This window comes from Diadema antillarum, unplaced genomic scaffold, assembly GCF_040938485.1.
Source record: "Diadema antillarum isolate AM-2024a unplaced genomic scaffold, OU_Dant_1.0 scf00000051, whole genome shotgun sequence".
NCBI classification, from domain to species: domain Eukaryota; kingdom Metazoa; phylum Echinodermata; class Echinoidea; order Diadematoida; family Diadematidae; genus Diadema; species Diadema antillarum.
In genome coordinates, this window is record NW_027270940.1 from 296,410 (window position 1) to 319,357 (window position 22,948).

Sequence of the window (22,948 nt, forward strand, 5' to 3'; positions counted from 1 at the left end):
ACAAAAGTGAAGGGATGCAGCTTTGTACATATGAACACAAAATGTGCCCACATGGTTTAGTGGGTACAGTTACAGGGAGATAAAACACAAAACCCTGATCACCACACTGCTCTAGCTTTGTCCAGTTTAGGAAGTAAATTGTAATAGTTTCAGAGGCTTGTGAAATGTTAGTTGTCGGTTAAACATTTTTATTGTGAAGGAACTGCAAAATAAAATTTTCAGTGTGGTTGAGTTAATAGTTTAACCCGTTGAGGACGAGTTCCGAGTATACTCGGACAGGTGTCTGGGAAATGCGTGTTTTAGCAAAATCAGCCCGTCCTCAACAGGTTAAAGTGGGTCTGCACTGGAAAGAAACATGTCTAGCACCATCATAAGGCTCATTTTTCTCTGTGGTGCCCAGCATTTCTCCCATAATGCTGAGCGGCGTGCAGCAATTACCCCGTTCCATACTGAATTCTGATATCCCCATAGACTTAACACACAGATCACACAGGTTCCCGTAAACGTAGGGAATGGCCTAGCAGTGCAGCGGCTCGCTTTGATCCCGCATTATCTTGCGCAGTCCAGTGCATACGTATATGTATACCACGTACCATAGTACCATGCATGGTACGTACCATTATACGTTGTCACTTATCACTTCGCGATCTGTTCGGTGCTTCCAAATACTGTCTTTAACACTCAGATCGTTTATTCTGATCATTGTGTCGAACTTCAATCTGCAATTATGTCGCGGATACGACTTGGTAAATACTGGATCCAGTGGGAGGAGATGCGAGCTGCGCTGGTGTATAGCAAGTAGGTCATTGGGCTGAGTCAGTGGATTGTCGTGGATCTCTCTCGCGACAAGTAACCCGTTCCCTCGCGATCGGCCGAAAGATCGAGGCCGCACCGGGCGGGCCGGGCTGTGCTCTCGGTACCCCACCATATTATGCACTGCTTGCGTGTGTTCTCTCAGCTCTGCGCACAGCTGCTGTGCGATCGTGCGCTGACCGGCAGGCGGCGATCAGCCACTGTACAGTATAAAATAACGATGTAACCACAGAACTAGAATTCTGTGGATGTAACCCGGCCACCGGAAGTTTTAATAGATGGCGCTCTTTACAAAAAAAGTTCTGGCATCAAAATAATGGCTAGTGCAGACCAGCTTTAAGGTTTGAACAGATGTCCCATCTTCTTCTTACCATTCCCCTTTCCTCTCTCTGTCTTTGTGTCGTATTCTGCTCAGGCCACTTTGCTCTTTTCTGTCCTGGATCTGTCGGCAAAACAAAATATAATATGTTGTACAGTACATGCATAACAGCAGTGGTCCAAGTGGGGGTTGAAATCGCAAACACTCTTTGATTTATTATCTCTTCATGTGCCAAGTTGGCACGCCCAACTCAGTCGACTGCACGCCAACTTTGCATATTTTGCTCGAACACACAAACCCACCCAAACCGACCTATGAATCGCCAAATACCACAGTACAATAAAAGCTTCACTCAGAATTTCATTCCTGTCACATGTACATTGTAGGTTGCATGACGTGGTAATTGAATAACAAGCGGTGTTCCTACAGAGAATTCTAGTAAGTTTCTGTCACTGTTCTGTGTCCAAAAGCCATGCTTGGATAATAATGTATGGCTCTACTGGTCATTTGACCGAAAAATCATTTATCTACATTATAGCAGAGCTTGGAATTGTTGTTTAAAATGTGTTCATTGCATGTCAAGCGTAACAGAAATTCAATAGAAAGTTACATGGACTTGAAAAACATTGTGAGGTGATGACATCATAAGCTCATGCATTTGCAGAATATTGAATATCAACTGTTTTTGAACTGCATTGCCAAGTTTACACTTCACAATTTCATAAGATCACCAATTTTTTCTTCATTTTTTTTCTATAATTACATATGTTTAGAATGAGAAGTTGCCTTGAACACTATGAGTTTAGTGACAACTTGATGCCCTTTATCATTCTCAACCAACAATGATCAAATTTTCACTGTTGCACTCTTAAGATTTTAATCTTTGACTGTGAATTTTCGACACACTTACCGTCTGAATCTTGTTTCCTTTTCCCTCTACTCATGCTCACATTCGTTTCCTGAAATTCAATAAATGCATACAGCCATATATCATACCTTTAATGAGTTACTGTAGTAAAGACACAGCAGACAAGTCAACATCTCTGTTATGCTAATGTATAAAATGGGCCTTAGAATCTCTGCAATCTGATTGGTCAATCATCTTGCATTGATTTTTACTGTTCCACACTGAGCCATGCATCTGGTCAGAATCCAAATGCACAGCTCAAGCCTTGTTAGTATTGTGGGTGTACCAGATGCATGATGGGGAAAAAATTAGATTTCATGAATTTACAGGCCCATGTTATAAAACAAATGATGTAAAGGTGTATTTCATGGATCAGTGAGAACTGGATGCTCTTGTTTAACCCATGTCTGGTAAACACTTATCTTTGGACACCACAGCAAATGGAGTACTTGTGATGTTACATTTTGGCAGACCCCCTTATCATGACAGTATAATATCATACTATTGTGTTACATCATGCATTCAAAGGGAAACCTCACATACAGTCATGTTATGTATTTTTGACAATGATAGTGATATTGTATCGATCTTGTATGTCTATCATGTCTATGTATCTACATTGTATATTAAGTGTGTGCTTTATCGATATAACAGGTATGCATGCAAACAAAACAAATTTCAAGAATGGATAATAAAATAGAATTGAATCTAATACAGTCATTTTAATATCAATAAGACTTTTGGTGGACTGTTTACCAGGCCATTTCAGATGTCAGCTACAAGGATCAAATTTTGAAGAGCGAATGTGAAGTAGAAAGACTTCTTTTCTCTTCCTATCAGTAAATACTTACGACATAAAATCCCATAATAATGTTGACCAATTATATGAGTAAATACTGATGACAAATTCCCACATTGACCAGCTGTATAAGTTAATAGTTATCACATAAATTCCCATATTGACCAGCTATACCATAATACTTAAGACTTAAATCCCCGTATTTACCAGCTATATGACATAAATCCCCATATTGACCAGCTACATGACATAAATCCCCATATTGACCATCTATACGAGTAAACAGTTACGACATAAATTTCTCCATAATGACCAGCTCTAAAGGTACTTGGATTTCTACAAATTTTCTAATTCAAACAACATACCACTTGTGGTTGAGGTGTGCAATATGTATGATCTCTTTTACGGAGTTGCAAGTCCGTCGGCTGGGGCCTTACATCATCGTCTTCTGTGGAAGTAAAAGTGAAAAAAATTACTGAATATGAATATGGAATAACAAATTACTGAATATGAATATGAAATAGCAAATTACTGAATATTAATATGAAATAACAAATTACTGAATATGAATATGAAATAACAAATTACTAAATATAAATAGCTTCCTTTTAGCCACTTTGAACTTTTTGATTTTTGATGTATTACATGTCTACCACTATGTATGTATTCTTAGAAATAATTTCATTGTTTTTTTGTTTTTTTTTGTGGGGGGCTGCCTATTGTATAAATGGCACGGTTGTTTTTTTGGAATATAACTCATTAGATTTACAACACATTTCTTCTTTAACTACAAATTGTAGGTGCTCAAGGTCATTCTCAAAGTTTTTACTTTATGACAAATAGGCTTCCTGTGAAATTTTGGACTAAGAATACAAACGTACAACTTGTTCTCCTTGTGTGATTGTCAAGCTGACCTATAAAAATCTACACTCAACAAGAAAAGAAAGCACAAACTTTTCCCAGTCAAAAGCTTACATAGAAGATTTTGATAAAAATCAGACAATGTACAATATTATATACTATATTAAAGGTAATCTAATTGGTATTCAACCAATGTACATACGGACCCAACAATTTCTTAGGGTAGAGGAAAACTATGTTTAACATCTTATACAACAGTAGGAGGCAACTACTATCTAATAATACTCGTGGTACAGCTGACTCCTGTTATAACGAAGTCCTCGGGAATGGCAGTTTTCTTTCATTATATCGAACTTTAGTATACCTTCAACAAACAATGAACAATATAGAGAGGATAATGTCCGGCCTTAACTTTCATTCTGTTGTAACCGAAACATCAATATAACCGTGTTCGGTATAACAGCAGTGCACTGTATAATGGATATAAGACTCTTGAGTACAAAACGTTGGTCTGGAGTTTGCGCCCAACAGACCAATGCACACATTGCATATCCTTGGAGAGATGTGTTTACCCATGACATCCCTCTCAATGTGGGTGTAAAAGCAGGTACTGGGGATAATAATAACAGCAGGGCCCCCTCTGGTAGAACAGTGTTAACACTGAAGAGGCTACCCTGGGTAAAGAAGAACATAATATCTTCAGCTAAGAACCAAGATGACTTTATTAGAATTTTGGGAGGTATGGAGTTATTGGTATCACGTTGTGGAGTTCAATATCCTCTACATCACGGCATCAATTCTAAATTATTTTCATTTTCAGTAAAATGTCCCGAATCAAACACACAAGGGTGCTTTTTATTTGATATGTAATTTGGAACAATTTTCATACATTGTAAATTGACCTGATTTTGATTAAATAATCTTCTTATTTCATGACAGTTGATTGTTTCGTTCTTATTTACACTCTAATCTTAGAATGCGATAGCGCCGTACTGGTTCTCAGCTGATGGTATTTTTTTTCATCATTTACAGAAATGCCCTGGACTAGACTTTGAATTACCTGTATACGCCATAAATTTTGCGAGTCTAAATTTTCGCGAATCGGGCATTCTCGATGATTTCGCGAGTGGTTAGATTAGCGATCGTGGAGGCCTATACTGAACGGAAAAGCGTACACGCGTACGTCACATTCACATCGGGATCAGAGTCAATATTTTTGCGTGTCTTTAATTTCGCAAATGGCACCTGACTCGCGAAAATTAAAACCTCACAGAATATTCGGCATTTACAGTATTAGTAAGATAAAGTAAAGATCATGACGGTAACTTGTACTTACCTATTACAAACAGAGATAAACTCTTCAACACCCTCATCGGCATCAAAGAATATCGTCGCCATCCTATTCTGATTTTGTCTTTAAATGCTGATAGGTCGCAGCATCCTGATGGAGCAACTGCTGATGAATTGTCGTTCGCAAAAAAAAACTAGATATATCGCTACGGCTACTGATATGCCTCCGCCATAATGCATGGTTCTCCTATAGGTCTATAGTACAATGTCTTGACAATGTGTGATGACAGTTTCACACAAGTGGCAAAATATTAAAATGACAGGTTTGACACAAATGTGCTGAATGTTCACTTTCCTAGAACTAGGTTCAATTGGATGAATGATTAAAATGTCAGAGTGCAGGTATTTGGGGAACTGATGATTTTTACTTGACTTTTGACCCTTTTATAAGTTTATGCATTGAGTAATTTTCAAGGTATTGAGAAAAAGTGTAATTTCAATATCAAATGGGAAAATAGCATTATCTAAACCTGGCCTTTGACCTTTGACCTCACAGTTCCAAAGAGAATCACTGTTAGGTTGAACATGCATAAATATGTAAGTTTCATGATGATACCTTGAGTTACTTTGAGATATGGAGGAAAAAGTGCAATTCAGCACTTTCATTTGAACTTTGACCTTTGACCTTTTGGCAAGAAACTTCCCACAGAATATATATTGGGTAATACATGCCATACATCAAGTTAAAAAAAAACCTTTAGGCATATTGCATTTTAAGGAAAGTAGTGATATTTTGAGGAGTTGACCTTGACCTTTGACCCCCTGACCTTTGACCCATGACCCCCAACTTCCCTAGATAATCACTGCCTATCGGTACAAGCATATATACTAAGTTCCATGAAGATACCTTGAACCATTTGCGAGATATGGAGAAAAACATGAAATTTCAATTCTTTTTTCACAAAATAACCTGTGACCTTTGACCTTTGACCCTGTGACCCTAAAATCCACACAAAGTATTATCCCCCAAGGATATACCCTCATACCAAGTTTGATGTAAAACCACCACACGGTTCTTGAGATATCGACAAAAACAAAACGGGACGGACGGACGTACGGACGGACGTACGGACGTACGGACATACGTACGTACGTACGGACGGACGGACGGACGACCCGAAAACATAATGCCTCCGGCCACTTCGTTGCGGAGGCATAAAAAAAACCAAACACTCACAGAGTCCCTTTGTAATTGCCCTATCAGTCTGATGCCATCCTGATGAATGAAGTAAAATGGGCCTATGCATACACATACAGTGACTGGTACAGCGAAGTGTTGGCAAGCACAAGGTTCATTCGGATTTTGTATTCTACATTCTGTCATCTGAGAATATAAAGACCTACAACACAATTTATCACCTCCCTGACAGAGGGCCCTAAGGCATGCATGTTAAAAAGAAAATCACAAAAAAGAAAAGAAAAGATGGTTACATGTGGATATGTACAGCGCATTGTATGTTTCTGTAGCCGGGGTGAAACTTGCAAAATTTCTTGAAGTTTAAGTTCTTGACGTTTTACCAGTTGACCAAATGCTTCCTACATTGTCATTACCCTGCAAATCTTCTCAAAGTTCATGGACAGCCTGAACACATTTGTAGTTGAAACTTTATAAAGTTTGTCACGTAATCAGTCCTCTTATTTGTGGTGAATTTGAAGGGTGTGCTCATTGGGATGTTCAAATGTGAAACATATTGTTTATGTAACAATCATTAGCTGTCAGATGGCATTCACTTTCTTTTTTGCTTCAAAGGGCACAAGTGGCCTGAACTTTGAGAACTTATCGAAAATTGAAACTCTGAGATCTGAAACTCTGAGATATCAGAAGCCATGTTATACAGTCAAGGAGTCAAAAGCGCTGGCGGAAAGGAGACTGGGTTTTGGTTAACAAACCGCACACACAGCATCGTACTGTGAGATGAAACAGCAGATGGCACTCATCGGGTAACGGTTATCTTGGTAGATTTTGAAAATTGCAACTGATTTGTCAATCAATCGCAATGAAAGTATCTCGACGGAAGAATTTCATGAATTTGAAAGATTTTGAAAATGTTGACCTAACTTGCGGCAGATTTCTGCGAGCTGAATTTTGTATTTTTTCATCTATTTTGTGTTTTCACCTGAATTTGACCATCAGGAATATTGATCGGTTCCCCCTTGATACTACGTCATCCACTATTCAAATCACAGACAAGTACAATTCCTTAACAGAACAGTTTCTTCCCTCTATAAAGAGCCATGCACAGGAGAAACACAGAAAGGAGTTTTAAACTAGGACGTATTCGATGAGAAATTGAGAAATATCTTGGCCAAGTATGATATAACTATTTCATATTTACATTGAGAGTGCTGCACATTTAGATAAAGTATGACTGATAATAGAAATATCTACATCAATTGTTCCTCTTTTTATCACATGGTCAAAACTTTCAGTCCACTGAAACTCTGCCATCCACATTCCACCCCATCCTGTCTCTCCATCCACTGGCATCCAGCAAAATTTACGATACACTCCATAGCTACAGTGCACTCCTCTTACCACAGTTACAGTGTATGACAAAATTCTCCTGTCAACAGAGTAAAAATTTAAGTTCAAATATCTGTATTTCCATGGGTATGCCATATATTTCGCGATCATGGAATCTTGTACTGAACGGAGAAATGTACGCGCGTACATCATATCCACATTAGGATCAGAATCATTCTCGCGTGTTTTTAATTTCGCGAAGAGCACCTGACTTGCCAAATGCACCTGACTCGTGAAATTCGCAAAAATAAAACCCTCGCGAAATATTTGGCGTATACAGTATTTTACTGTTTGGCTTTCATGAAATTACAAAATAACAAAAGACCTATCCGAAGGACATCGTTATAGTTGGGAGTCGCCTGTATTGTATCTTATCTGAGGCTAAAATGTGAAAATGATGTGTACCTTGCTCGACGGGCGTGAGTCTGCCCTGTATCTCCTCCCATCCTTCCCCTGAAGTGTCCTCTAGAGGGCTCCCTCCACAACTTCCTGCCGCTTCCTCCTTCTGCTCAATAGCCTTCTCCTCCTCCTCCTGCTCAACGTGCAATGTCACTGGATAGATGTAGTCCGCCTCAGAGATATCTGTGTGGGTCATAAACGCACAAATTTACAAGCAGAATGACTAAATGCTGCTGACTTTATCATTATGTCAACCATGTAAAAAATATTTACTTGACTTTTCCTCAAAATACAGTCCGACATCTCATATCTGGACATGTTGGGACCAGTGCTCATCTGGATGAAATATTTGGCCAGATAACGGAGACTCGATATTTAACACACACAACTGCCTACCCAATGGTAGCAACATGTACAACAATTCTGTGATAATTTTGCTCAATGAACCTTTGATGCATAAACTATACTTTTCAACTTGAGTTACATTAGACCACTGCCAAGCAATAACAGGTATTTCGTTATTACCTCTGCCAAGGGAGGAGGTTATGTTTTCGTTACCCTTGGTTTCTTTGTTTGTTCATTATAGTTCATTTGTCTGTGTGCAAAATAACTCAAAAAGTAGTGAACGGATTGGGATGAAACTTGCAGGAAAGGTTGAGAATGACACAAGTAACAAACGATTAACTTTTGGAAGTGATCCGAAAATTTGGGGGGAATTTGTGAAGGAATTTTGATATTTTGGCAGGTAGGGTCAATGAACTTGGGAGTTCAGGCTGAGCCTATTCGAGGTTTGCATGCGCGCACTAAATTGTGTGCTCTCGTTTCTGCTAGGGCGAGGCGCGCCGTGCAGCTGAGGGTTTATGATGTAACAAAGGCTTCTACAATATATTGGGAAATCGGGCGACTTTCAGCACACAATGCTATAAACTTGTACGCATGGGTGGAAATTACTGACACAGCTCTAATGGAAGAACAAGATAAGTGGTGGAAAATGAGCTGCATGCTTGGCGGAGGTCTGCGCTCTCAGGGTGCTTCTCTAGTTTAAGTAAGAATTTCTGCTAGTAAGATTATAACAAATGAAGAGGACTCAATTGAATACCATACAGAATGTGCCACACTGCATGGTCAAAACATAACAGAAAGGCTCCGTTATAATTGAGAAATAAGAGTGATGTCAGCATGCGTGTATAGATGGAAATAAGAAAGTGCTTTATTCTACTTACCAGGTAATAACACTTTGTCTGATTGTGGTCAAAATATTCTATTAAAGCTGTCATCCTCTTTCTGCAAGGTTTATATCACTAATCACACTTTTTCTCTCTCTCTCACAAATCATTTTCAAACTAGAGAAGCACTCTGAGAGCGCAGACCTCCTCAAAGCAAACTTTTCACTGATGATCTTGTTCTTCCATAGAGATCACTCATCAGTGATTTCCACCAATAGGTAGGCATGTGAAAATTGCCAGATTTCCAAATATAGAAGCCTTTTGTTACATTTAGTATCCCCAGTCAGCTGCGCGGCGCGCCTCGCCTTTGCAGAAATTAGAGCACGCACTTTAGTGCGTATATGAACACTTCTATAATGTTCATTGACCCTACCTGCCAAAATATTGAAAATCGTTCATAAAATCTACAAGACTTCCTGTATCACTACCAAAATTTTTAATCATCTGTTACTTTAGGTGTCATTCTCAACCTTCCCTGTAAGTTTCATCCAAATCTGTTAGAACTTTTTGAGTTACTTTGCACACGGACAAACAAACAAACCTACAATCATGAAAAAGTCATCCCTCTCAGACACATGACCAGGGGTGTTTCATCGTTTGTCAGGGCTGACAACTGTTGCCGCTGACAAATTTCAGCAAAATCCTTGGTTTTGATTGGCCGAGATGCTCTGGTCACTGACTGTTACTATGGTGATTCAAGTTGTCAGCGCCGACAAACATTGATGAAACACCCCCCTGAGCATACCTTCTAGTTCGGTCTTGATGGTAATTGTCAGCACTTCTGGTGGACAGATTGGTTCTTCTGTTTCCATTTCTTGAGTAGTCACCTTTCCTTCATCATGTTCATCTCTTCCTGCAGTGGACTGATTTGATAAATTGACAAGAGTCTTTATAAAATGGGTTCAAGAATGTAGCCAATTGGAAGCGCTGAAATAAGTCACGTGTGCGTGCATGATTTCTTGCTATTGCACAGCCTTGCAAAATAGCATAAAGTCACTGACGTCACAATGTTTACACTAGAAGTGCACACTCAATCAGTTGTTACAAGATGTGCGTCGCGCGCTACTACACGCGCTGTCAATCCTGTAAACAACTTCTAGTTCGGGCTGCCAGCCGGCCTTTCTTGTGCATAACATGCGGCGTACGTATGTATGCTATCGTCACATACAGTACTTATATGTGCAGGATTTCCGAGTGCGACTAATGTTTGGGACGAACATCTTCGGACATCTTGACTTTTGAGCGAGTGCTACAAGTAGCTGACTGGTATTGACCCATAAAGGTACGTGAAAAATGCTGTTAGTTTTCGACCCATTTTATAAATCAAATAAAACACAGGTTTGAGTTTGTGATGTTAGTGGAGATGCAGCTCACTCTCGGGTATTTACAATGTACTGTAAAAGTGGTTTCTTTCGCATACAGAAACTTTTGCGAATTCCATCGATGCGGACTTTTTCCCGTGTGTTTAAATTCGCGGTCGGTAATGATAGCATTGTACAAGCTGCAAGTTCAAAACATTTTCGTGTGGTGTTAAATTCGCAGTTCAACCTCAAAGCGCGAAAATAAAACCACCGCGAAAGAAACCACTTTTACTGTAGTGCAACATGCACTCGGCTTCGCCTCGTGCACGTTTCACAATAGTAAATACCCTCGAGTGCGCTACATCTCCACAAATGCACTCTCACCTGTGTATTATTTGTATAATATCACATCATGATTTGCTCATCAATCATGTTTGATGATGATAGTACTCGTAGTGGGAAGAACAGTGGTAATGAAGTTGATGGATGTTACAATAAAAATAATCTGTGGTGATGATGGTGATAGATGTAGTAGAGTAAAATACCCCATTTGCAGCAGTTTAAGGGTTTTTCCACACTGTAAACAAATCAGGCAAATTATTTTAAAAACATTTCATATATATATCATAGACAAGATTATTTATAAACGGTATTATTATCATAGAAAAAATCAACGAATGACAAATGCAGTTTTCATGGTTTACCAGGGCAAGACCCGGCACAATTTTCACCGATATGCGTTGTAGTAGTAGCTCTGCGTGTGCGGCACAATGTTCAATTCCTGTGCAATACGCACGTGCTCCGCGATCTTCAGCTGAACGCCTTCACATGTCTAGCGAACATTGCGTAAGCACCAATTCCCATTGCGAAAGCACAAGAAAATAGTGGGAGCACATGCACCGGCTGCAAACAGGGATCGCAATTCTTGCGATGTTGTTAAATGTCTTTCTTCTGTTTTTCTCATGTTTTCGATGGCAACATCCACTTTTTTACATGAGGGACTCGCGTGTGATGGGTGGACAGTCGCGATCAAGAAGACTTCGCGCTACCGCCATGGCAATATTGAGGGCGTACGGGAGAGTGAGAAAAAAGAAAAGAGTCCCGTATCGGGACCAGTGATCGGGACTAGTCTCCTGTCTGCCAGAGGGGTTTCAGGTCGGGCTATTAAACTCTAGCACGGGCTAGGCCCCCGGCCCCCCTTCTGAGTTGAGCTGAATTCTGTTGATCAAGTCTTCGCTTGCACTACTAGATCCCTAGGACACACAGATATTAGCACAGGTGGGACTGACTATATGCATGATATGCATAGATGCCAAGTTCAAAAAATTTTTATGAGTGAGATTTTCAAGACTCAACATCTCGGCACGCGCGCATGTGCATGAGCGAGGGAGCGAAGCGACTGGGCGAGGGGAGGGTGTGGAAGGGGGGTGTCTGCCCTCCCACAGTAGGGAGCTTCTTCAATTTGTAGCTCTTAATAGTGCAAGCTGGTGCACACTTAATTGATTATTTTTTACTTATTTTGAAAGACAAAAGGGAAATATGCATTAAAGGACAAGTCCACCTTCGTATACATAAGGATTGAGAGAATGCAGCTATATTAGTAGAACACATCAGTGAAAGTTTGAGGAGAATTGGACAATCCATTCAAAAGTTACAAATATTTTAAGTATCTGCGCAGTCACTGCTGGAAGAGAAGACTACTATAGTGTATGATGTCACATGCATACAACTATATAAGGAAAATAAAAAGACAATTTCACAAAACTTTACTTTTTGAATAAAGTGCACAGTTCTTCGACTTGCTACTGACGTATGTTAAGGGTAATATTATTCCCCCTGCCTTCTGAAAGAGAGAAGTCGAGTGTTCTTTTGGTATGCGAGAAAAATGGAAATATGTGGAATTTTCTTTATTCTTTCTTTATGTCGTTATACTCATGTGACATCACAAGCTATAGTAGTCTTTTCATCCAGCCGTGACTGAGCAGAAACTTCAAAAATTCATAACTTTTTAACGGATAGTCCGATTTTGCTCAAACTCTCACTGATGTGTTCTATTGCTGCATTCACTCAACCCACATGTCTATGAAGGTGAACTTGTCCTTTAAATGCAGCTCTCACTTTAATCCTCTAAGCTATGCTCCCAATGCGTGAGAAAAATGGGTGTAATGCGTGAGATGGTGAGACAGACCCTAAATGCTTGAGTCTCACTCACAATGCGTGAGACTTGGTAGCTCTGGATATGTGATGAGGATTCTCCATCTTCCTCCGGTGTAGAATCATGGTCTGCAGACTGCTCCTTTTTCATCCTCCAGGAAGGTATACCACGAAATTTACTCTTTTTTCCTTTCCTGGGCATGATTTCTCCACGTGATGAAAAATAAGCTCTGAACAAATACTATGTCTCGTACATCACTAGTCTGTACAATCATTGACATTACGATTGAGCTTCACTTCACTGTAAACTATACAGTTGTATTAGCACGGTCTAGCACCACCCACCACACACACACATGTACACACATGAAAGACCTCTACATAGCATGTATAATACAGAGACCCTACGGCAAAATCTGTGTGGCAGACAGATCAGATACATGTATTTGAGGGCAGTGTGCTCAGCAGATTCTGTAGTCTTTACTCTGCAGACTGCTTTTTCCCAAACAAATTTAGTCAATGCACTGGTGAAAAATACTATTGTTTATGAAGACATTACCACTTCCGGTTTATTTTCACCATGACACTGACATGAAAATTACTTTTTAAATACATTAAGAGTTATTTGTAAACATAGGCTTTTTCAATGCTCAAATCATGTTGATTACCACTAAATAGGTACACCTTACAGAAATGGCAGCGGACCCACCTTATGTTGTCAACTTCACAGCAAACGCAACTACAAATGTACATGAATGGTCTACCTTTGTTCATTACAATATTTTTTCATCTTATCTACACAAAATGTGTTCAGTATGCTTAAAGTCAAGAGCACTTCCTTCGTTACATGTCCAGGCTCTGAAAATGACTAGAAGATAGGATTTGATGTCTTATGCTTTGCATGTTTTTTTGAATCACATGCTGGAGTGATCAGGGTTTATGTACAAATCGGTAGTTTGATATGTGACAATGGGAATGAACATAAACTCTTTGTCAGATAAAATTGTATGTTACCATTGTTCATAAATTCTTGAAAAATAAGTTATCACAGACTGGAACAAAGCAAAATTGAATTGTTTGATGATACTTGCATATCATAATCTTTTCCAACTTCATTATAACCATTTTCCGCATAAATACAAAATTTTGGTACTATATCAGAAAAGCAATGTGGATTTGTGTTTATTTGGTTCTCTTTTGTAATATTTCATGTACGTACACTGTATCTTAAAATTTGGGTAATATATTTTAAGCGAGCCGAAATATGTTCTTGAATTATTCAGCCTTCACTTTATAAATCACAATCACTTTTACTAGAGATTAGATCTAGACTGACTCCAAAATGTTTCCATAATGTTTGTTTTAAGTTTAAGCTTGTAGTTTTACATTAAGCATTCCCAATTAAAGCAGGATATAAGCAGACAGTCAACGATTTTCTAAGATGCTACATTGTACCTCTGGGCAATTCCATGAGATTGGTGTCATGGGGTGAAAAAATAAATTGTTATGTTGAAACTTGCCACCTATTTTATTTTGTTCAGTATATGTCTGGGCATGTGGAACAGCAATTTTTTGCACTAACATGCCTCCAGAATGGCAGATATTACAATTTTTTATTACAATTTATTACAAAAGGATAGTACAGTATTGGTGGAGATGAGAATTGGGCTTTTAACTTTTTGCAAGATACCAAGAAAACACTTATGATATAGTACAGAGCATACCATTTTAAGAGGAATTCAAAGTTTATTTGATGAAAATCGGGTTTGGAATGAATGAAACATCCAAAAACAAAGTAAAACAAAGCGATTGTAATAAAGTGTGGGTCCCACACTTTATTAGAATCGCTCTTTTTTTTTATATATCAGCCATTTCAAAACCAATTTTCATCAAATAAACGTTGAATTCCTCATAGAATTGCATGCTCTTTCATATTTCAAAAGAGGTTTCTCATTATCTCACCAAAAAATGTTAGAAACCTGAAATTAGGTCTCAACCAAAACTGTACGATCCCTTCAAGTCAAATTACATTTTATTTGAGAATTACATTGAAAATGTACAATGTACTTGAATGTTTGAGTTGAATCCATAAAATAAAAGAATGGTAAGTAATTGATTTGTTGATTTTTATGATGTATTGGGTATTAGTTACTAGTTGTCAGTGAGGAACAAATGATCCGTATTCCCATGAATTGGTAGAATGCATGCTGCCAAACTGCTAAAACTAATGTAACGTGATTAACGAAAATACTGAAATAGTTTCATATCTTAACATTCCTTTGGATTTAAAATGTGCCAATGGAAATTCTCTTCATACTGCCTCTACCTGATATGAAAAATGGTGAAAGAGTTGTGTACATGCAATGTATTATAATGAGAGAGGTTCAAAAACTGTAGCATGAGTAACAAGGGTGTAACGCGAGTAACGACTAAAAATCATGAAATACAAACTATACATTTATTTCTATACCAATGAGAGCAAATATTTTTTTGTGTGACTTGAGTAAGCTGAGGGAGCAGATGTAGAGAGTATGGTCTTGTAAATAACCTTTACATGACCTTGCTTGAATTGGTTGTTGCCTAATAGGCCAGGGAGGTGCACCTCCCTGAATAGGTTAAACACACGGTTTGCTATCCAAAGAAAATCTTAATTGGCAAACTAGACAAACCAGATGTGGCTAATAATCCTTTTCGAACATTATAAATCTTTTTTTTTTTTTTTGTGAAGTTCTAAGCTTTACATTATATCTTTTCAGATATCAGCTATGGATAACTTTAAATCTCTTTTAGAGCCAGTTTTTTTTTTTTTTTTTTACTGGTACGTATGCTTAAGGTTGTAATTTGCCCAATTTTGGTAATTGGTTAATGGAGCAATCGTGAGACAAATGAAATGGAAGCATAATAGATTAACAAAAATCTGTACATTGTACCTGATGTAACTTTAAAGATGGTCGATCGTCATCCCTAATGGTACGTACAACTTGTACATTGTACACTCCCGAACGACCGAAGTTTGTGCATGCAATTGCGCTATGCCAGACTAACGTGTGGGACAATGCTGCCACTGACACACGTGTGTGTGTGCGTGTGTGTGAACGCATCATACAAAAACATTGTGACCGCGAGCTGCAGTGATTGGAGGAGAGAGGCCAGAAGACGCATGGCTCTTTTGGCCTCTCTTCATGGGCATGCGCACTGAGAGTGTGCTCCATTCGGAAGCTCTCGTGGCTCGCTCAGACAGCCATTTTGGGTCAGGAGATTTGTAGCACAGAACTCTTGTAGTCTACAAATTGTAGCATGTTGTTCGCTGACCCATTCAGTCAACGCTATTCTCATTCGGGGTCACTACATTTGATACAGAATGGGGGAGGCAGCATGTTGCATTCGTCTCCGTGACGCACAAACCACTCGCCACGACTGTGTGTCTTTAAGCAATGTGAGTTGGCATTATCTCTTTTCACAATGGCAATTTTTTTTTTTTTTTTTTTGCGCGGGGGGTTTAACAAAAATCGTTTTCTGGCAGCTGATAAACACACATACATGCTATGTATGTTTAAAACATTTTGCAAGAATTGTCAGTGTTACAGAGCTTTATACATTATCTCTGGGATTGTCAAACCAGAATAATGACAATTGCGTAACTACAATAACCTTAATACTCAAAGTTAGAATCCACCACTACCAAAAGATACAAGAATAATTTTTGGGTTAAGAGGTAGATCACTGAATACATAGACTGTACACAGCAGGGCTGGCAAACTAGAGAGAATTTGGAGAGAAGTGTGAGTAAGCAAGTGCCTTGGGAGGGGGGTTGGGGATGGTGTGGCAGTGGAAGGGGGGTGTCTCCCCTCCCCCCCCCCTTTCCACAGGAGTGAACTTCATCAATTTTGCATTCTAACTGGTGGATTTGGGGTGGTATTCTGAAAATCTTCCTAAGTTTCTTCCTAAGTTTCTTCCTAAGTCAGAAACTTAGGAAGTGCCTAAGAAAGACAAAATTGGTATTCTGAAATTTCTTCCTAGGCACTTCTTAATGCAAATTAGGCCATCATTATCCCCGCCCACGTCCTTTCCTAAGCCAATACGAAATGCCGTATCATAAGGAACTAACCGATGTCTGCCAATGACAATCGCATATTACTATGACGTAGGGTCAAATACACGAGGGCGCAGGATGTCCCCTTTCTCACGCTCATTTCGCGCATCAAGGTACATGTGCGCACAATGACTGATAAGCGCGCCTATCACGATGCTTGCAGTTTGCTATTCTTAACAACGTACTTAGGACAGGGGTGGAGCTTTCCTACAAATTGTAAATATTTTCCTAAAATTCTTTCCTAAGTGCATTCTAGAATACCAACTTCTTCCTAAGTCAGAAATTTACATATTCCCGCCCCTTCCTAAGTTTCTTCCTAAGTCTACTTAGGAAGAAACTTAGGAAGATTTTCAGAATACCACTTAGGAAAAAATCCTGACTTAGGAAGAAATTTCTTCCTAGGAAGGATTTCAGAATACCACCCTTGGTGCATACTCTCGAAAAGATTTCAACACATGCCATAGAGAAAGTTTTCCTGTGGGAAAATACAAAGTTTGGGCTTAGGCATATTGTTTGGATAATCAGGAATTTTAAGGACATTACATTGTACCTTTTTTTTTTTTTAACACATACTGTTTTGGGGCTTAAGTGTGAGAATTCTTTTATCAGGGTTAGTCAAAATTTGATAAATTGCCTGAGTCTTGTTAATTGCATGAGAGTTGGCCGCCCTGACATAGAGTGGGAAGTCCACACTGGTAACAGTAGCTGGACAATGTACATTGTACTGTATGTTATTTCTAATGTAGTTCACAGTTTATGAAAGCAAGTGTTTCACTCACGATTAAAACTACTTACATTTAAGTTCCTGTGAAAGGGAATAGAAGGAGAATATTCTAATTCACTGCATGAACTAGTATCTACTACTTTATATTTTCTTGCATTTGGTTTAAAGTGGTTACTCGGATTCTGAAAAGTACGTGGAATATACCGTATGACAGTGGGAAAAGTATGAAAGAGTGCCAATATTGTTTTATTTTAGGGACAAAATATCTGTAGAGGTTAAATTCATCAAAAGCATTTAGTTTCCATCTAATTCTCCTGGTCAGTTACGTGGTAGTGATTATGAGCTAATATGTAACGCAAGTAATGACGATTTTGCTATTGCTGTGAGTGTCAAATATTTCCAATGCTCTCAATATTTTGACCCCCTACACACTTGAGTATCACAACATGAGTCATATTATACAACAGTTGTTCGAAATACTGCCCAGTACGAGGACACTTTTTGAATAAAGGCATGTTGGCTTTTTATGTCGTCCCCAAAAATGTAACGGGAGTAACGAAAGTATTTTGTCTTTATTTCCGGTATGGATGTTGTTAGTAAAATTCTATTAATATTGCGTGGTAGACTATTTAAGGACTTGTGCATCTATTCTACAACAGAGAGTCTGTCAAACCTTCCAGTATAAAAAATATGACAATTACAATATGCAGAGATGCCTAAAAAGTGTAACGAAAGTAACATGGAATTGCCCCTCTAGTAACATCTATCAGGCATGTGGTTCTAACCTTTAAAAAAGTACTACCGTATCTCAGAGATGCGTTTGGGATTGTTATTAGAAAAAATATGAGCTTTCAAAAACCATCCATTGATTGTTTAGTATTCCTAAGGGATTAAAGTTTCTGTATGGATAAAAAATGAACAAAATCTTTGATGTTGAATTTTTGTCATTTGTAGAAGTGTGATCAAATATTGCATGTGTACTTTTTTGGAGAATCATTATGGCCCAATAGAATTCCAGCTGCAGCAGACTGTGCAATGCAACTCTAAGGCTGCGTTCACATAGAAGTATACTATTCGCGTATTCGGGCTCGTTCTTCGAGGGCACGCGAATAGCTTGAATCGAACAATAGGATTTCCTCACACCGGTTCACATAGGAGGGCACTATTCGAAAGTACGAATAGCTGCGAAAAGTATAGCAAAGTGGGAATCGAGCTTGTTTGATTTTCTTGCAGCATATATTGTCTCTTGTTTATGAAATAATGACACTTTAGGTCTGGATTTGCCCTTTAGCAAAAATAAGCATGTAGACTGACATTCTGATGCAGTTTAAAAACTGTTAATAAGATTTGCTGGGATGTACAGTAGGAGGAAGAAATCCTCACTGCATGGGATGGTGAGTTGACGGTGCGGGTGATGGAGTATTCGGAGCCCGAATAGCGAATAGCGAATAGTGAATACCGAAGATTTCTATGTGAACACAGCCTAATAAAGTCCAAGTTGCAATGTCATGTTTGGCATGGCAGTTCTTCTTCCAGGACCCTGTCGAGGAATCGCTTTGTACAGTTTGTAAGCTTGCACAAGAAATGACATTACAATGCCTACACAAAGTGGATACTCACAGCAATCCCCCTATGACATTCTGCTTCCTCTGGTATAATCAGATCCGCTTTGGTACATTTAGGGCTGTCTTTCTTGTGCTGCTTCCGGACGAGATTAATTGCCTCTCCAAACTTCTGCTTGTCTATCAGTCGGTGACCTGTCGCCAAGCCATGCTCGGGTGTCAAAATTTTGTCAGCAGTGGTCAGTTCTGTCCTCTTTGGCCGTAAAAGCATCACTGTTCTACTTTGTTGGTAAACATCATCTGGATCTCGATGACCATTCCCAAACGCGTTGGTTGTGCGTTCAAAATCTTCTCTCGTCAGGCGAACATGAGTCGTTTCACACTTAACATTTGATCTTCCTCCTTTAAATGTCATCCCTTTGTTCCATGGTTGGTGACCGGGTAAGAAAAGGTTCTTTCTCCGACTACAAAGCAGTTTAGGCCCCATCTTCTCTTCTTTCTGTAAAAAGGAGGGGGTCATTGCTGTTTTATTTCAATCCATCCTCATAGCTGACCTTATGTATCCCCAGTTCACAGATTAAAACTTTCTTAGAACTATGATACTCCACTAAACTTTTCTTTTTGGTAAATGGGATATTTCTTGGACAAGCCAGTGACATCATATTCTAGGATTTGCGCATGCTTGAATAAATGGAGTAAAAAGACCATTTTCTAAACATTCTTGATGAGGTCAGTTAGTGATGTCACAAAGAGTTTATGCTGATCTTTCATTCATTCCATCCTTTCTCACACTCACAGCTACTGTATACACATAAGTTACAACCATGGACAGAGTCTGCAGTCAGTTGACAGGGAACATATTATTCATGACTGATATTAAAAGTAAAAACACACTTTGAAAATTCAAACAATAAACAAGCTCACCTTTTCAGGTTATCAAAGATGAATCACCTCATTTCTCCCCAGCTTTTTTACAGAATTTTTTGAATTCTGAATTTGAACACACATCTCTAGGGCCTATATGGATCATACTCGCTTTGCCCACGTGTGAGCCTAGTGGTCATGTGGGAGTGTTTCATCAATTTAGTCAGCACTGACAAGTTGTCAGTCTCTGACAATTTCAGCAAAATCCTTGGTTTTGATTGGCTGAGATGCTCTGGTCACTGACTGTTACCATGGTGATTTTCAGACTCAGAAACTGACAACTTGTCAGCGCTGACAACTTTCACTAAACGGTACCCTGGTGTTACTGTTGGGCTACATGTACCTACGACCAGCCTGAACTGATTTTAGACTTCAAAATGATTTTATGATTCATGATTTTAGACCTCTGATCCTCAGGGTCCCCACCGTACACAGGCCTGTCGGGTGAGCTCCAGTTCCTACTTCCAGATACATGTAGGAGTCTATAGACTATTATTTTATACAGTGCACTCCCATTACAGGGCAAGTCCAAGATAACACGCGTGTTACGTATGGGACATTCAGAGACTTTTATGACCTGAAAGATAGTGTTAATTAATGGCCTTTGATCACATTGAACTTTATCATGGTGATTGATATCTAGGAGAAAATACGTGTATAATCATGTACAAAATTAAGAAAAATGACCTCCTTTCCTTTGTAACCAACCAAGTGAGAACATTTAACAAATTTGTAGAATATGGGGTGATAGTGTGAGTACCTCTGCATCTTTTCAATATATCAAGAAAGGGCAAAATAATTAATCCAGTGAGTGTAAAGGGGGAAAGAATATGAGCCAAAGTTCTCTGATTTGTAATTCCGTTACAGCGGATTTGCCCTTATAACGGGAGTGCACTGTAGTAGGCCCTACACTTGTAAGCCTATCTCTGTCACACAGTCTAGACGAAGCCAGAATGCTCAGACATTTTGCAGTGCGGAGACAAGGGATTGTTGTTGGCCAGTTCTGATTATTATTATTGACATTAATGTGTCATGTTATACATCATTTGAAAGCTTATGGTCTATACTTTCATATTACATAATAATCTGAGTGAGGGTGTCCTCAAATTTTAAGTAGGACGCCCTCTTATGTCACATAATTATCTTTGCAGACTTACTTGGACATGTTACCACCTCATTTTCTCACACAATATGCTCTTAATACCCCAAAAAGGTGAAGATACAAGGGCAAGTCCAAGATAAGGTCCCCTCAGAAGGCAAAATTTCATCTTTGCTCAATATTGACATGTTTGGTATCATTCTGAAGCTTATGAGTTGAAGTTTTGATTTCCATGGAGGAAAAAATGATATTATGTTAATTTATGCAAATTTCAAGGGTTTCATTTGCGTAAATGTGAAACACAGCGTTACGTATGGGACATTTATAAAAATTCATATTAATTTAAAGGAACGCAAATAATATTTTATTAATATGTGGACATAAGAAGTTCAACACATAGTTTAACTTGGTATGAAAATTTAGGGATTATGCAAATGATTATGCAAATTAGCTTGTGTCCTATCATGAGCTGTCCCATACGTAACAAAATGAGGTCATTTTTTTAGGTTTTATCTAAAATTGCTAAGGTTATTTTAATGCCCTTTTGGAAAGTTCTAATTTATTGTTTAGAGAAATTAAATACCAGAGAAAAAAGAAAAAAAAAGTAAAATAAATATTATTAGGCATTGAAATAATGATACGTATGGGACAAATGCGTTACGTATGGGACATCCTCACTGAATATATATTGCATGTGAATGCATGTAGCTAGCTGGGAAGGTCTCTCAGTACACAAATGGTCAATCATCCTGAAGAAAGCATCCCAACATTGTAGCTACTTTTCGAGTTATAGACACTTGAAACAATACATGAACTTGACTGAACAATTTTCAGAAAGGGGGAGGGGAAAATGGCAAAATACACAATGAAAAATCAGCATTAAAGGGATGGTATAGTTATTTGTACAAATGGGGATTCAGTTTTCAACATTTAAAGAGATGATTGGAAGCCAATTATATGAATTACTTAAGAGCATAAAATCCTAAGACTATAGGAATTCAAAGTTTATGTGATGGAGATCCAATCTGAAATGGTTGTGATATATAAATAGAAAAAAAAAGTAAAATGATTTTTTTTTTTTAATTGCAAGTGATACACAAATTGTCCTCATTCAGTTTTCAGTAGTAGCCATTTAGTACTTCATGGGTATACATACTGAGGTGTGACTCGAATCAATGACCTGACTGCTAGACAGACATCATATATCTACTCGATCACTGGGGTTCCACGCAGCAGGTATTGCTTATTTATCAAACTTAATATTTCTTGTGTCAAGTTATTTTTTATTGAAACTAAATGGCAAACTGCCCTTCATCAATGGAAGTAAACACTCAATCTTTCAGTAGTAACTATCCTGATAAAAATAGGGCATACATACTCAGGTTGGTCATAAAAAATATAGAATATGATTGAAAGTGATTATGATGGTAAATATCTGGGGAATATTGCACCCATGTCAATCTGGATCAGTATTTGAGTAATATCAAGGGATTCCACCTCAATAATTATGGGCAAGTCCAAGATAAGGTCTCCTCAGAAGGCAAAATTTCATCTTTGCTCAATATTGACATGTTTGGTATCATTTTGAAGCTTATGAGTTGAAGTTTTGATTTCCATGGAGGAAAAAATTATATTACGTAAATTTATGCAAATTTCAACGGCTTCATTTGCATAAATGTGAAACACAGCGTTACGTATGGGACATTTATAAAAATTCATATTAATTCAAAGGAAAGCAAATGATATTTGATTAATATGTGGACATAAGAAGTTCATCAAATAGTTTAACTTGGTAAGAAAACTTAGGGATTATGCAAATGATTATGCAAATTAGCTCGAGTCCTATCATGAGATGTCCCATACGTAACAAATTGAGGTCATTTTTTAAGGTTT

General features: G+C 38.4%; 1 protein-coding gene across 1 annotated transcript in view; it reads right to left on the reverse strand.

Moving 5' to 3' along the window:
- Positions 1-7,162: 7,162 nt before the first annotated feature.
- Positions 7,163-22,948, reverse strand: part of LOC139715562 (uncharacterized) — a 41,861-nt gene continuing 26,075 nt past the window's right edge. The window contains exons 2-4 of the mRNA XM_071627125.1: positions 9,944-10,061; positions 7,979-8,155; positions 7,163-7,221 (exon numbers count right to left, since the gene is read on the reverse strand). Coding sequence (XP_071483226.1) covers positions 7,163-7,221; positions 7,979-8,155; positions 9,944-10,061 — 354 coding nt within the window. The remainder of the gene's footprint in view (positions 7,222-7,978; positions 8,156-9,943; positions 10,062-22,948) is intronic.